At 37.2% G+C, this 14,726-nt stretch overlaps 1 protein-coding gene across 2 annotated transcripts in view; it reads right to left on the bottom strand.

The window, feature by feature from the left end:
* Positions 1-868: 868 nt before the first annotated feature.
* The window catches only part of LOC130870394 (zinc finger protein 54-like), a 32,964-nt gene continuing 19,106 nt past the window's right edge, over positions 869-14,726 (bottom strand). Inside the window, exons 4-9 of one of the 2 annotated variants that reach the window (XM_057763111.1) lie at positions 13,121-13,220; positions 10,422-11,149; positions 9,371-9,461; positions 7,014-7,114; positions 5,311-5,437; positions 869-4,533 (exon numbers count right to left, since the gene is read on the bottom strand). In XM_057763111.1, the coding sequence (XP_057619094.1) occupies positions 3,446-4,533; positions 5,311-5,437; positions 7,014-7,114; positions 9,371-9,461; positions 10,422-11,149; positions 13,121-13,220 (2,235 nt within the window). In that variant the 3' untranslated portion in view covers positions 869-3,445. Of the gene's footprint in view, positions 4,534-5,310; positions 5,438-7,001; positions 7,115-9,370; positions 9,462-10,421; positions 11,150-13,120; positions 13,221-14,726 lie in introns of both variants that reach the window. The other variant, XM_057763110.1, reaches the window with a different exon arrangement.

A 14,726-nucleotide genomic window follows, 5' to 3' on the forward strand; every position in this document is an offset into this window, starting at 1 on the left:
CAGCTAGTTCCTTGGGCAACTGAGAGGGAACCTGAAATGACCCTATCCTATAACCATACTGATGAATATCTTGCATATCACCATAGAACTTTCATCTGGCGATGGAGATAGAGACAGAGACCCACATTGGAGCACTGGACTCAACTCCCAAGGTCCAAATGAGGAGCAGAAGGAGGGAGAACATGAGCAAAGAAGTCAGGACCGTGAGGGGTGCACCCACCCACTGTGACAGTAGGGCTGATCTATTGAGAGCTCACCAAGGCTAGCTGGACTGGGACTGAATAAGCATGGGACAAAACCGGACTCTCTGAACATGGTGGACAATGAGGGCTGATGAGAAGCCAAGGACAATGGCACTGGGTTTTGATCCTACTGCATGAACTGGCTTTGTGGGAGCCTAGCCTGTTTGGCTGCTCACCTTCCTGGACCTGGATGGAGGCGGGGAGGACCTTGGACTTCCCACAGGGCATGGATTCCAGACTGCTCTTCAGACTGGAGAGGGACGTGGAATGGAGTGGGGGGAGAGGAGTGGGAGGAGGGGGAGGAAATGGGAGGCGGGGAGGAGGCGGAAATTTTTTCAATAAAAAAATACCCAGCACTCGGGAGGCAGAGGTAGGCGGATCTCTGTGAGTTCGAGACCAGCCTGGTCTACAAGAGCTAGTTCCAGGACAGGCTCCAAAACCACAGAGAAACCCTGTCTTGAAAACCCAAAATAAATAAATAAATAAATAAACAAACAAACAAATAAATAAATAAAATAAACAGGCGCAAACACCAAGATATTGCAAGGCAAAAATTTACTAATGGCCAGGTCTTATTTTCAGTCTCCCATAGCAGGAGAATGAAAACAGCCCAGATTAAAGGCAAGAGTAGTTTCTTTATAGCAAGCAAGAAAGTGATTTGAGAGTGGAATTTTGCAGATATTTTTATGTTCATGGGAATGGTACATGTTTATGGACAGAGAGTTAACAAACCACAAAACATCTTATGGTCAATTAATTCTCAGAACAATAAAAACAATTTATAATGTGTAATTCACAATGTTCTTGAGGAAAAACCACCCAAATAAATTAATCTCTAGCTGAGAATGTGATCAAAATCTAACACTGTTTAATTAAAAAGAAAAATGAGAGCCGGGCGGTGGTGGCACACGCCTTTAATCCCAGCACTCGGGAGGCAGAGGCAGGCGGATCTCTGTGAGTTCGAGACCAGCCTGGTCTACAAGAGCTAGATCTGAGCATGGCTTGCACATGACAACTCAAAGCCTGTAACCAATGACCCCTACCTCCAACAAGGCCACAACCACCCCACACCTCCTTAAAATTCCACTCACCATGGCAGACATTTTCTTTCAAACCACCAAATTAGACTCCCTAGCCCCTAAGGGCATGTAACTATATCATAATGTAAAAATGCATTCAGTCAAAATGCAAAAGATCCCACTCTATCACGGTCTAAACAACATTTAAACGTCCAAAGTCCAGAGTGTCTTCTGAGTCATGTAATCAAACAGATCACATATAATGGCACAGGATACTCATTACCATTCCAAAACACGGGGAAGAAAGTGTGGAAATACAAAACAAGACCAAAAACAGCCGGGCAAACTCCAAACTGCATTTCCACATCTGATGTCAAAATGTCTTCAGAGCTCCAATTCCTTTCAGTTGTGTTGACTGCAACACACTTCTTTCTCATGGGATGGTTCCACTCCCAGTTAGCAGCTTTCTTTAACTCACTCTGGCATCTCTAATATCTTTGGTTCTCCAAGAAAACACAGGCTTCTCCTTCACAAATTCACACAATAACACCCCCCCCCCAGGCCTCTATTCAGAACACCCTTGACACATGTGTGGCCGTAGTCACTTTTCTTATATGAGGAGGAAGATTCCACATACATTTCTTCTATCTTTGAAGCCAGAAGGCTGGTTGTTCTAAAAACTTGCTTTGTAGAAAAGGCTGGTCTCAAACAAGAGATCTGCCTGCCTCTGCCTTCCCAGTACTGGAATTAAAAGCATGTATTACTACACCTGGCTGTAAGCTTCTTTTTAATTCTTTTCACAAGTTGGAAACTTTTCTGGGTGGAATGGTGCCCTAAGGTCACCACTACCATTTTTCTATTTCTTAATCTGTTTATCTCCTGGAACACAGAATTCAACTCCATTACACTTACTGGTGCTCTTTTCCTCCTCAAATTGTTCTACATAAACACATGTTCTGTATTTTTTTTCTTGTTCAACTTGCATATTACCATTATAAATATTCATTAGAGTTATCACCAATAACTATATGGTAGAGTCTATATGAGGCTGTTTTGAGATGTCTTCTGTTAATGAAATTAACAAACTCCAAATCTTCCCTTTAGCCTCACACAGACACTTTGGACAAGGAAAAAAGGCAGCCACATTCTTCAACAAAATATCACAAGAACAATCTCTAGGCCACATATTAACATTCTTTTCTAACCAATCCAGGTACCAATAGTTAAAATCACTCAGTATCACTCTCTTCCATGCTCCTACTAGGATGTCCCATTAATCAGCACTTAAAGCAGGTAACTACTTTTTAAATCCATAATCCTAAGGTCAATATTCTTTCAAAGAAACATGGTCAGGCCCATCACTGCAATACCTCTGTTCCTGGTATCTACATCTAATGCTCAAGTTAGAGTTCCTATTGCTGTTAAGAGAGCCCATGAAAATGGCAACTTTTACAAAGGAACACATTTAATAGGGATGGCTCACTTATAGTCCGTTATCTTCACGGTAGGAGGGCAGCAGGCAGGCTGACGAAGTACTGGAGTTTAGAGTCCTTACATCTTGATCCAAATGCAACAGGAGGTGGACTCAGACGCTGGGTGGTATCTTGAGCATGAGACCCAACAAGACCAATGCTACTCCAACAAAGCTACATCTCCTAGTTGTGCCACTCCCTTTGGTGCTATTTTCTTTCAAACCAAAACCATGAATGGGATCATGAAATCTAGGGTATTAAGCAAGTTAAATGTTATAATAGCTTTTCCCAGGTGGTTGGAGAGATGGTTTAATGGTTAAGAGCACTGGCTACCCTTCCAGGGAACCAAGCTTCAGTTGATAACACACACTTCCTCAACTCTAGCTTCAGTGGATCTGATACCCTCTTTTGGCCTCCACAGGCAGGAGCATACATACAAGGTACAAACATACATGCAGTCAAAATACCTAGGCATTTTTAAAAGCTTTTCACCTAGAATTGTGGGATTCTAATTTAATATAAACTAATATTTTCCTAAGAATTTAAGAGTCTTTCAAGGCTTTTACAACTTTCTTATCTTTATTTATCATGTATACTGCTGTGATTTGTAATGCCACATAAATGCTATGTCATCTTATTTACAACAGTATTTTTCTCTTCAGTATGAATCTTCTGATATGTTCTAAGAGTTGAACAATAAGTAAAACAAACCTCATATTCCTTGCACAAGCTTTCTTTCCTGAGTATGAACTCTGTAATGTGTTCTAAGATTTGAACTTTGGGTGAAGGACTTGTCACAGTATTTGCATTTATAAGATTTCTCTCCGCTGTGAATTTTCTGATGTACTTTAAGATATGAGTTGCTAGTAAAATATTTTCCACATTCCTTACAAAAGTAAGTTCTCTCTTTAGGATGAATTCTTTGATGTATTTTCAGATTTGAACACCGGGTAAAGGATATGTTACAGGTTTTGCATCTGTAAGTTTTCTCTCTAGTATGAATTTTCTGATGTGCTTGAAGAGTTGAGCTCTTAGAAAAAGATTTGTCACATTCCTTGCATCTGTACGGTTTCTCTCCGGTATGAACTCTCTGATGTCTTTTAAGATGTGAACACTGGGTAAAGGATTTGTCACATTCTCTACATTTGTATGGTTTCTCCCCAGTATGAGTTTTCTGATGTATTCTAAGATTTGAGATCACATTAAAGGATTTGTCACATACCTCACATTTGTAAGGCTTTTCTCCAGTATGAACTCTCTGATGTCTTTCAAGACTTGAGCAATTGGTAAAGGATTTGCCACAAACATTGCACTTGTAGGGTCTCTCTCCAGTATGAATTCTCTCATGTATAACAAGGTTTGCGGGGGAACTGAAGAATTTACCACACTGCCCACACTGGTGTAGTTTTTTCCCTATGTAGATTGTTTGGGGCAAAAGATTGTATGCTGAGTTGAAATTGTCACCATATTCTTCCTGTCTGTTTTCTCTCTTTGCAGTGTACAGGCTCTCATCTTGAGAAATGTGGGAACATAAATTTAAAGACTCCTCACAGTCTTTAGATTTATAAGGTTCTTCTTCTCTGTGCATGTTTTCATGTTTATCTAGGTTTGATGAGTTCACAGAGGCATCAACGTGATTGCTGCATCTGTACATAGCAGAGTTTTCTGTAGCTTCTCTTGTTTTATAAAGTGCATATTTGGAGTGATCATGAAGCATTTTGACAAGGTCATTACAACACTGGCAAGAATCTTTTTCATTCTTCACATACTGATAGACAGGATCACATATCCAATAGTTCTCTAGAAAAAATACAATTCAGATTACTAGAGCTTGTTCCAAATCAAACATTTGATAAATGACTGCCTCTTTAATTTTTCTGTTAAGTCGACCTGCAACTATTTTGAATAGGGCTCTCAGTAGTCGACATATTCTTTCACTATAATTATATAGATTCTTACAAAAACAGAGTGACAACCTTCGTGGAAGATAAAACAAACATTTGAAAAATTAGTAATTAGTCCTTGGGCTAGAGCTTACTAACTGATTATATTTAGAATACACATCTCTATTTTTAAATATTTATATACTCAGAAAATGATGAAAAAGAGCTTAATGCAATCCCAAGTTTACAGTGTTTGTATCAATGAACAACCATGAAGAGTACGGCTCAGAAAACCCGATTCCTTTTAAAATAAAGGCTTGCTTAAAAGAAACAAAAGATTTTTCTTTTTCAGAGATCATAAAAAAGTTTTTTCCCACTACCAAACTTTTCATAGTCTCCTCTTATTTCCCATGACAGTTTAACAGAGTGTTTACAACTATAAAGTAGTGACATAAAAAGGCTGAGTTAGGGGGGCTAAAGAGATGGTTCAGTGTTCTCTTCCAGAGGACCCTGCTTTAAGTCCTATCACCCACATGGCAGCTCATGATTGTCTGAAACTCCAGTTCCAAGTAATCTGTCATCTTCACAAGACAAATATGCAGGCAAAATACCAATGTACATAAAATACAAATAAATAAATTTAAAAAAAAAAAGAAAGCCTGAGTTAGGAATTCTACAAGCAAACTATGCTTACCCACAGAGATCAGGTTGTTATAATTCTCCAACATCACATCAACATACAAAGCTCTCTGAGCAGAGTCTAGACATTCCCACTCCTCCTGGGAGAAGTTTACAGCTACATCGCAGAATGTCAACAGACCCTGAAAGACAAAACACAGTTTGACCAGACAGATTTCCTTTTGGATATAAGGAGATTTAAGGAAATTATGGATGTAGATAAGTGAAGACCACTACTCAAATAATGATTTCTAACTGTCACTCTATGAAACAGGATTGACATAATACTCTTACAAGCAATATGCATAAAAAAATGCATTGAATGTTTGCACAAGGTCTCTGCTATGGATGCTTGTTTGTGTCATGCAGGACTAGAGTGTACCAGTCTCAGAAGGAAAATCTGCGATGAGGAAATATGCTTTTAAATACTGTACCTATAGATAACTTTTTGAATAGTAAACATACTAACAGCACAGGAACAAAATCCAAGTATAAACAGATGGGACTACGTGAAAATAAAGTTTCTGTACATGAAAGGAAACAATCAGCAGATCACTCAGACACCCACAAATGGGAGAGAGAATCTGTACCAGTGACACTTTAGATGGGGACTCATACCTAGAATTTAGCAAAAATTACAGAAATTAAATTCTAAGGACATAAAACTGCCAATCAACAAATGGGCAAATGAACTGAACAGATTATATTTCAAAAACAAACAAATGGTCAATAAATGCTGCAAAAAGTGTTTAGGATCCCTAAAATGCCATCATAGAAATAAAAACAAAAACTACTTTTAAATATTGCTTCATCCCAAGCAGAATGACTATAATTCGCCAATCTGATAACAAATATTAGACAAGAAGTGACAAGAAAGGAAACCTTATAAAACTGTTACGTGTTGTATGTGTGTGTGTGGGGGGGGGTGCAATTCAATAAACTCAAATGGATATCAGTTTGAAGATTATTAAATTCTTAAAGCTAAGAATAAAAGTGGCCCCAGCCCTTTCACTCCTGGGCATAAGGCAAGAAAACTTCACAGTCCACTATGGAGAGTCCCATGTTTACTGTTGCCTATTCACCATAGCAAAGCATTGGAATCAAACTAATCATGCATCAACAAATGAATGGATAATGAAAATGGGACACTAGTTAGTTGAAGAGAAAAATAAAACAAATATGAAGGAAAATATGGATTCAGAATGTATAATATAAGTGAGGCGATAAAGTGCCACAAGAAATCACATTTTCCCTCATATGCAGAATCTAGTCAGTTATATGTGTTTATGAAAACAATGTTTTTTATGATGACACAGTAGAACACAGAGGTAAGATAACAAAAAAAGGGTAAATATCAGGTGCTGAGATAGGACTGCATGCAGTTAATGAACAGCAGCTATGAAAAAGAATATAAAACTTGTTTTTCTAGTTCTAATTTTGTCACATGGAGGGATAGCTGATAATTACTACAATATATTCAGGAGTGAAATATAAAAGTCTATGTGAGGCTCCAGAGCTTCTCTTCCCAATGACTATGTTAACCGTAAACTGTATAAAAGTACATAGAGTTGTACAGTCTTGGGGTCTGGTTAATTTTAGAGTGTGAATTTTTTGTTGTTTGCAACTGTTTTTCATAATAAAGTTAAAAAAGTATCAGAAGCAGAAAAGCAATGTCTCAAAATATAACATTTCCAGAAAAAAATTGACATGACCAATGACCTGGAACACATGTCCTGGAGAATCAGCCATTTCTTGTTTCTCCTCTTTGAGTTTCTCTTTCAGGAACAACGGATGGCTTGCTGAATAGATGGCTTGCTGCCCTTTCATATAAAGGAGTCAAACAGGAAAAACAAAATTTAGTAAGAAAAACTGTTCAATAACAATGTAAAACCACATGAAAAACCCAAGAACAAGGATACTACCAGGTGTCTGGTCAATGGTCTCAAAGCCAGGAGAGCATGAAACCACATTTAAAGCTTATGGAGAAAATCACTGTCAACCATATTAATACTCTCAGATAAAATCGTCCACAAAAGAGGCATAGATTATTTTTTACCAAAACTACCAATGAGAAGCCTTCTTTGAAGTTGTTGGTAACAGCTGTCTAAGAGACCTACAAGCATTACAGGGTATTCAAAACCCAGAATCCACCAAAAATATTAGAAAAGAAGCAAATGATAACATAACCAAATGAATTCAACAAACAATGTTCAAACACTGAACTGGCCAATATGTACATATTAAAAAGTTCTCTACATCGTAGGGTGTAAAATAATGTATATTTAATATACAAAGATTCTAATTTTCCCTAGTCACGTTCCTAACAAAAAATGTATTTCTTTCAGTAATTTTTTTAAATGAAAATGAATAATATTACCTAAACTGATCACATAAAACGCGAAATAACTGCAGAGTTTAAAACATATGTTTTGGGGGATTAGAGATGGCTCAGTAGGTAAGAGTACTGGCTGCACTTCCAGAGGTCTTGAGTTCAATTATCAGCAACCACATGGTGGTTCACAACCATCTGTAATGATATCCAATGCCCTCTTCCGGCCTGAAGACATACATGCAGGCAGAACATTGTATACATAATATATCTTTAAAAAAATGTGTGTGTATATATATTTGTGTATATATATTTGTGTATATATATATATATATAACATAGATACACAAATATATATCCTGTCAATAATTGATTTCATATTTAGAGATACAACAAATTGAGAAAGACGGAATTTTTAAGATGCCATAAATATGGACAGCAGTAAAGAAGACTGATGATCATAATTTAAATAGTGACAGAAAAGTCAAAGCAAAAGCATCTAAATGCAAAATAAATAGTATTAGCAAAGGATAAATGGTTTATGACATAGAAAGTTCTTGAACAACATGGGTACATGCAGTGATATTTCATTTGTATTTTAATAAATAAAGCTTGCCTGAAGTTGAGAGTAAAAGAGACCAGGCAGTAGTGACATACACCGTTAATCCCAGTAGCCACACTAGTTGGCCACAGAAACCAGGCAGTAGTGGTGCAGGATTTTAATCTCAGCTGTAGAGAGGAATATAATATGGGAGGAGAAAGCTTTCAGAGAGTCTAATTCTAAGATTCCTGGGGGCAAGATCGCCATTTTGGACTGAAGGAGAGGTAAGGGCTTGGGGCTGGCTGTTTTGATTTTCTTATTGTCAGGCTGAACTCCAACTTCTGTCTCTGGGTTTTTATTAGTCCTGCTACAGGTACATGTCACAAAACCTGAAATTCAGATATCCATAACAGACATAAAACAAAATACATAAAACATGAAAACTGGCACATTGCCTCATGTTCTTTTCAACCAAGAAGGTCTGTTTTCTCTAAGACTCCAAGCAATTCTTATCACAATCCCATTTGCATGTTTTACAGAAAATAATCCTGCAAGTACCAAGAAACAACAAAGAGATGGAAAATACTAAGAGGATCAAACTTAGAGGTGATCTCACAGTATATTACATCTACAGTAATCGAAACCACTTGGAATTGTCATGACAACAGACAATAGGAGATAGCAATGGGCAGACAGTGCAGACAGAATTTAATAGTCTATAAATGTATGTCTTGATTCTTATGAAACCTCTATTGACATCATTTTTGGGAATGTATACATTAACACTAAAAGGTAGAGAATGTGCTAGAATATCAAAGCTCAAAACAATATAAAAACAATAAATAAACATAGAGGTATTAATTTTCATCCTTTTATATAACAAACTAAAACCAAAAAAATGAAAATCACTTAATATTTGTATGACATGATCAGTGATGTACATGAATATGGACAGTATAACTCATTGCATACTTAAATAAAATTTTATTTGCCTCCTAGTATCAATTCTTTTGCAGAACAGCTCCTTTCAACATACCTTTTTATACCTATTATAGGCATGCTACATTAGGATAACCATGAGATCTTGCTCAGTGGATGAAAGTCTCCAGCATTTTTAGTGAAACAATGTGTCAAAACTGATGTTATGTCCCATGTCCACATTCACTTGATACCCTTTCCACTCCTTCACCAATCCTTGAAACATACCGGGATCCTTAGACACTGTCTCCTCTCTCTCCATTTTCCAGGGTTTTTTGCTCTGCTCCATAGGTGACCAGGTCTGGGTGATCAGTGAGACCTGCACATGAAAAAGAGATTTTTTAGGAAGCACCTGGATTTCTAACACAGTACTGTACATCACAGAAAAAAAGAAAATAAAACAAAGAATTATACAAGTGATTCTCCAACTGTCATGCAATGTCAGAATACTGAGAATATTTAGGAAGCATTTTCAGTTAGTGTAACTGGAATCTCACCTCCATTCACAGCTCAGTCAAAATTCAGGGGCAGAAATGAACTCAATGATTGGGATGAGAATATTGTACACTGCTGAGGTTCTGAATTATCCTAGGCCCACCTCCCCAGGGACACACAGGAAGAGAGAACATTTCATAAAGATTTTCCATGTTCCTCTGAAGACTGGAGATATGGTTTAGTGGTCAAGAGCAGTGACTGCTCTTCCAGAAGATGGGGTTTAACTCAATACACATATTATCTCACAATTTTCTGTTAATCCAGGTTCAGGGGATCTGATGTCCTATTCTGGCCTCATGGATGCCCAGGTACCAGGCAGACACATGATGTACAGAAACACATGCATGCAATATCACCACAAACAAACATATAAATTCCCAATATTTTGCAGGATTTAATGTTTATATAAACCCTGTGATATTTTCAAACATTTAGACCTTTATTATTAAAGGCATTCACAAGTTTCTTATCTTTGTGTTTCTATTATGTATACTCTTGAGACTCATAAGCAGAGAATTTCAGATAGATATTACGTCACATTATTTACAATGGTATGTTTTTCTCCCGATGAATTTTTGATGTGCTCTGAAGTAAAAGCATCTAGTAAAAAATTTGTCACATTCTTTACTACAGTAATGTCTCTCTTCATTAGGAATAATGTTATGTTCTTAAATCTGTTATAGGCAAAGGATTTGTCACATTCCCTACATTTGCAAGGTTTCTCTCCAGTATGCATTTTCTGATGTACTCTGAGAGATGAGATATGAAAGGATTTGTCACATACCTCACACTTATAAGGATTCTCTCCAGTGTGGATTCTGTAATACCCTTTAAGTCTTGACTTTCCATATTCTCTGCATTTGTAAGGTTTCTCTCCAGTATGCAATTTCTGGTGGTTATTAAGTCCTGTGGACTGACGAAATGACTTTCCACATTCTTTGCATTTGTAGGGTTTCTCCCCAGTATGAAGTCTTTGATGAATTTTAAAGTGTGAGCGTTGGGAAAAGGATTTTTCACAAACATCACACTTATAGGGCTTCTTTCCAGTATGAATTCTCCGATGTACACTGAGGTTTGAGGCAGTAATGAAGCATTTCCCACATTCCTCACACAGGAATGGTTTCTCTCTGATATAGATTGTTTGCTGCATAGGACTGTATGCAGAGCTGAAACAGTCATCATATTCTCCCTGCCTGTTGTCTTTCTTTGCAGTGTAGACTCTCTGATTTTGAGTAATATTGGAACACAAATTTAAAGATTTCTCACAGTCTCTAGATTTGCAAGGTTCTTCTCCAGTGTGCATGCTGTCATGTCTATCTGGGTTTGATGAGTCAACAGAGGCATCCCTGTGATTACTGCATCTGTAGTTATTAGAGTTTTCTGCAGTTTCACTTGTTCTATAAAGTGCACATGTGGAGGGGTCATGAAGCATTTTGCCAAGCATATTACACTGATGAGACTCCTTATCAGTCTTCACTTGCTGGGGGACAGTGTTACACATGCCATAGTTCTCTGGAAAATGAGTATAATTCAGATTAATAGGGCTTGTTCCAAGACTAATCATTTGATAAATGACTCTTCCTATGTTCTCTCTTAAGATAAGTCAACCAGCAACTACTTAGAATAGAGCTCACACTACTTGACCTCATTCTTTCACTATAAGGAAGTTGAAACAAATAATTGAGGAATCAGAAATTACCCTTGGGAAGGAGCCCACTGACTGATTATATATAGAATACCTGTCTGTATTTTTAAATATTTTTATCTCAGAAATTGTTAAAGAAGAGTATAATCCAATCCCAGGTTCAGTCTCTTACTAATGTACAGCAATGAAGATTATATTGCAGAAGACCAAATGTCTTTAAAGATTCAAGGCATATATAAAAGCATCAAAGGTTCCCCCCCCCCAAAAAAAAACTACATAGATTCTTCAATAATAAAGGATGAAAAGCAAGGATTCTGCCAGACATCAGAGGCTCTAGATCATCATTTCTCAACCTGTGGGTGGTGACCATCTGAAAAAACATATCTGATGGCCTTAGTAACTGAGATATCACTTAGTAGCAAAGTGACAGTCAAGAAGTAGCACTCAAAATAATTTCATGGTTGGGGTCACCACAACACAAGCTGTTCATTACAGGGTCATAACATTACCAACAGTGACAACCGCTGCTCTAGATCATTAGTGGCAGGGCTATTACAGAAAGCCATTGCTTTTTCTTTCCACCACTGACACACATGTAAGGTAGGCAATTACAAAATAATTCTACTAAATGGATTCACATTAAGTTTATAATTTGTCAAATTATTCCAATATCAGTATACTCAAATAAAATTATATTTTGTACTATTATTTTAACCGCAATTTGGGTGCAATAAGGCTCAATGTCTTCTAACATTTCCAATAGACTGAATCATCCCGGAGCCAGGATGTTATAGTAACTTAAATATAGGAATCCTTTCAAGTGGAATTGAATAAAGCAAAAAGTATTCTCACTTTTGCTTTCTCTTTCTCTTGAAGTCATCACTGTTGTCTTGGTCATTCACTATCCTACTCTGAGTGTGGCTCCTCTCCACATACCACGGCAATCTCATTTGCTCAGGACAGGTGACCAGGCCTACCTTGCATACAATAATCCACATGTTCTGTGAGGTAGCCCATGACCCCTGGTAGAATTTTTAGAAAGAATACAGACATCTAACAGAGCACTCTGCTCAACACATGAAGAGAACACGAAGTAGAGAAATACAGGAATGACTTCTCAATTGCTATTTCCTATCAGAATCTTCAGCATATTTAGGGAAAACTTTAAGTTTCCACACCCTTAGTTTTTCTCACAATTAAAACAATGGCTAAGGCAATGGCGGACAATCTGCTTTAACATATAGGTAGAAACTGCATATGCTACTGAGTTTCTGAATTCATCATGAAACTAAAAGGGTGCACTGTAGTGATATTGCATTCGTGTTTTAATAAATAAAGCTTGCCTGAACATCAGAGAAGAAAAGTTGCACTGATCAGTCTTACAGACCAGGTGGTGGTAAAAACACCTTTAATTGTAGTGGCTACACTAGTTTGCCATAGAAACCCAGCAGTAGTGGTGCACACCTTTAATCCTAGCATTAAAGAGGAATGTAAGATGGGGAAAAAACAGCTCTTATAACATGGTCTCATTCTGAGATTACTGGAGGCAGGATCGCCATTTTGGACTGAGGTAGAAGTAAGAGCCAATGGATGCCTGTTTTGCTTTTCTAACCTTCAGGCTGAACTTTAATTTCTGTCTCTGGGTTTTTATTAATCATATTACAATACATGACACCTCTAAAATGAAAAATGTTAAAAAAGCAAAAAACAAATACCAAGAAAAAGAACTTTTCTGCTACCTCACGTTTCCTAGTTTCCTATTGCTTTCAACGCAGTCTAACAGACAGTTCACAACCTATAAAGCCTGAGTTGAGAATTCTACAAACAAATGTTCTCACCCAACATCACATCAATGTACAAATTCTTCTGAGCAGAGTCCGGGCATTCCTTTTGCTCCTGGGAGATGTTCACATTCACACCCCGGAATGTAAACAGACCCTGAAACAAAGGGCACGGTTTAATCACATAACATCAGGCACAGAAGTGCTCCTTGATATAAGGAGACTTGTGGAAATCAGGAATATAAATGGTGAACAAAGACAATTACTCAAAAAGATGATTTCTAATAAAGTCCCACTCTATAATGAACGCTCTAAGTTTGAAAGCAGGATGACATAATAGTTTCACAGGCATGTCCATGCAAGAAGACACACATTTGAGGTATGAACACAGTTATCTATATGTTATGTATGTTGTGTTAGGACACATAAGATGATACTGTCCATGTGTAGCTTTGGAGCCTGTCCTGGAACTTGCTCTTGTAGACCAGGCTGGCCTCGAACTCAGAGATCCACTTGTCTCTGCCTCCTGAGTGCTGGGATTAAAGGCATGCACCACCACCGCCTGGCGGGACATGTGCTTTTTTAATGCAGTACCTGAAGATCACGCTAAAACACTGATACTGAATCAATACTGTCTGTACTTAGGTCTTACATGACTCTATCCTAACAGGATCAGTTGGGGTGTTTAGAAGGTTCAAAGCCCCACCATTAAATAGTAAAGGGATAGATACAGAAGGCATAATTCATAATTGAGTGGATAATCAAAGACTTTGGAATTTTCCCAACAGTAACAAGGTGTGTCACTCTGCATACTACAAATTTTACTTTAATATATAAGGTCAAGTAGTCTATAGACTTAATTTCATAATAATATTGAGCTATTTTCAATAGAAAAATCAGCATCAGTCACATTTGACATAATCCATATTTTTCTATAAATATTAAGAAGCTGACTTAAACAAGTAATAATCTCAGAAGTTTTGAAAAACATTTCACTTCAATTGCAGAATTGTAAAAGTTGACGGAAGTCTTAAAAGCACATCAAATAATATTTATGTTACAGCTCAGCATGTACACATAAGTGTAGTTACTTTAGATGCATTCTGGAGTGACACAGATTTCCTGTTAGTAAATGAAGATATTAAATTCTATCAGAAATATATTAGATTCTTATCTTACACAACGTATATTAATCCATTCAAAATAAATCAAAAAAATTCATTTAGAAACAGGCAAACAGAAACCAAGAAAACCTAGGGACTACACATTGGGACACTGATGTGGGCAAGAACTTATTGATTAGAAAGAACAACAGCCTAGGAACTAACCCAAATATTAACAGATGATTCTCCATGAAGATAAAGACTTTCAATACATCAACAGAAATAATCAGCAGATCACATAGACACTACACAGACCGGGAAAGAATCTGTACCAGTAGCATTCTGGATAGTAGCTCATATCTAGAATCCACTGAGAATTGCAGAAATTAAATTTTAAGGAAATAAAACCGAAATCACCAAATGGGAAAATAAATTGAATAGACAGTTTTCAAAGATCGAAACCCAAACAGTCAATGAATATGGCAAAATGTGTTCGGGATCCCTAAAATTCACCCAGAGGAATGCAAACTAAAACTACTCTGACATACTGCCTGACCCCA

This window comes from Chionomys nivalis, chromosome 2 (assembly GCF_950005125.1).
Source record: "Chionomys nivalis chromosome 2, mChiNiv1.1, whole genome shotgun sequence".
NCBI classification, from domain to species: Eukaryota; Metazoa; Chordata; class Mammalia; order Rodentia; family Cricetidae; genus Chionomys; species Chionomys nivalis.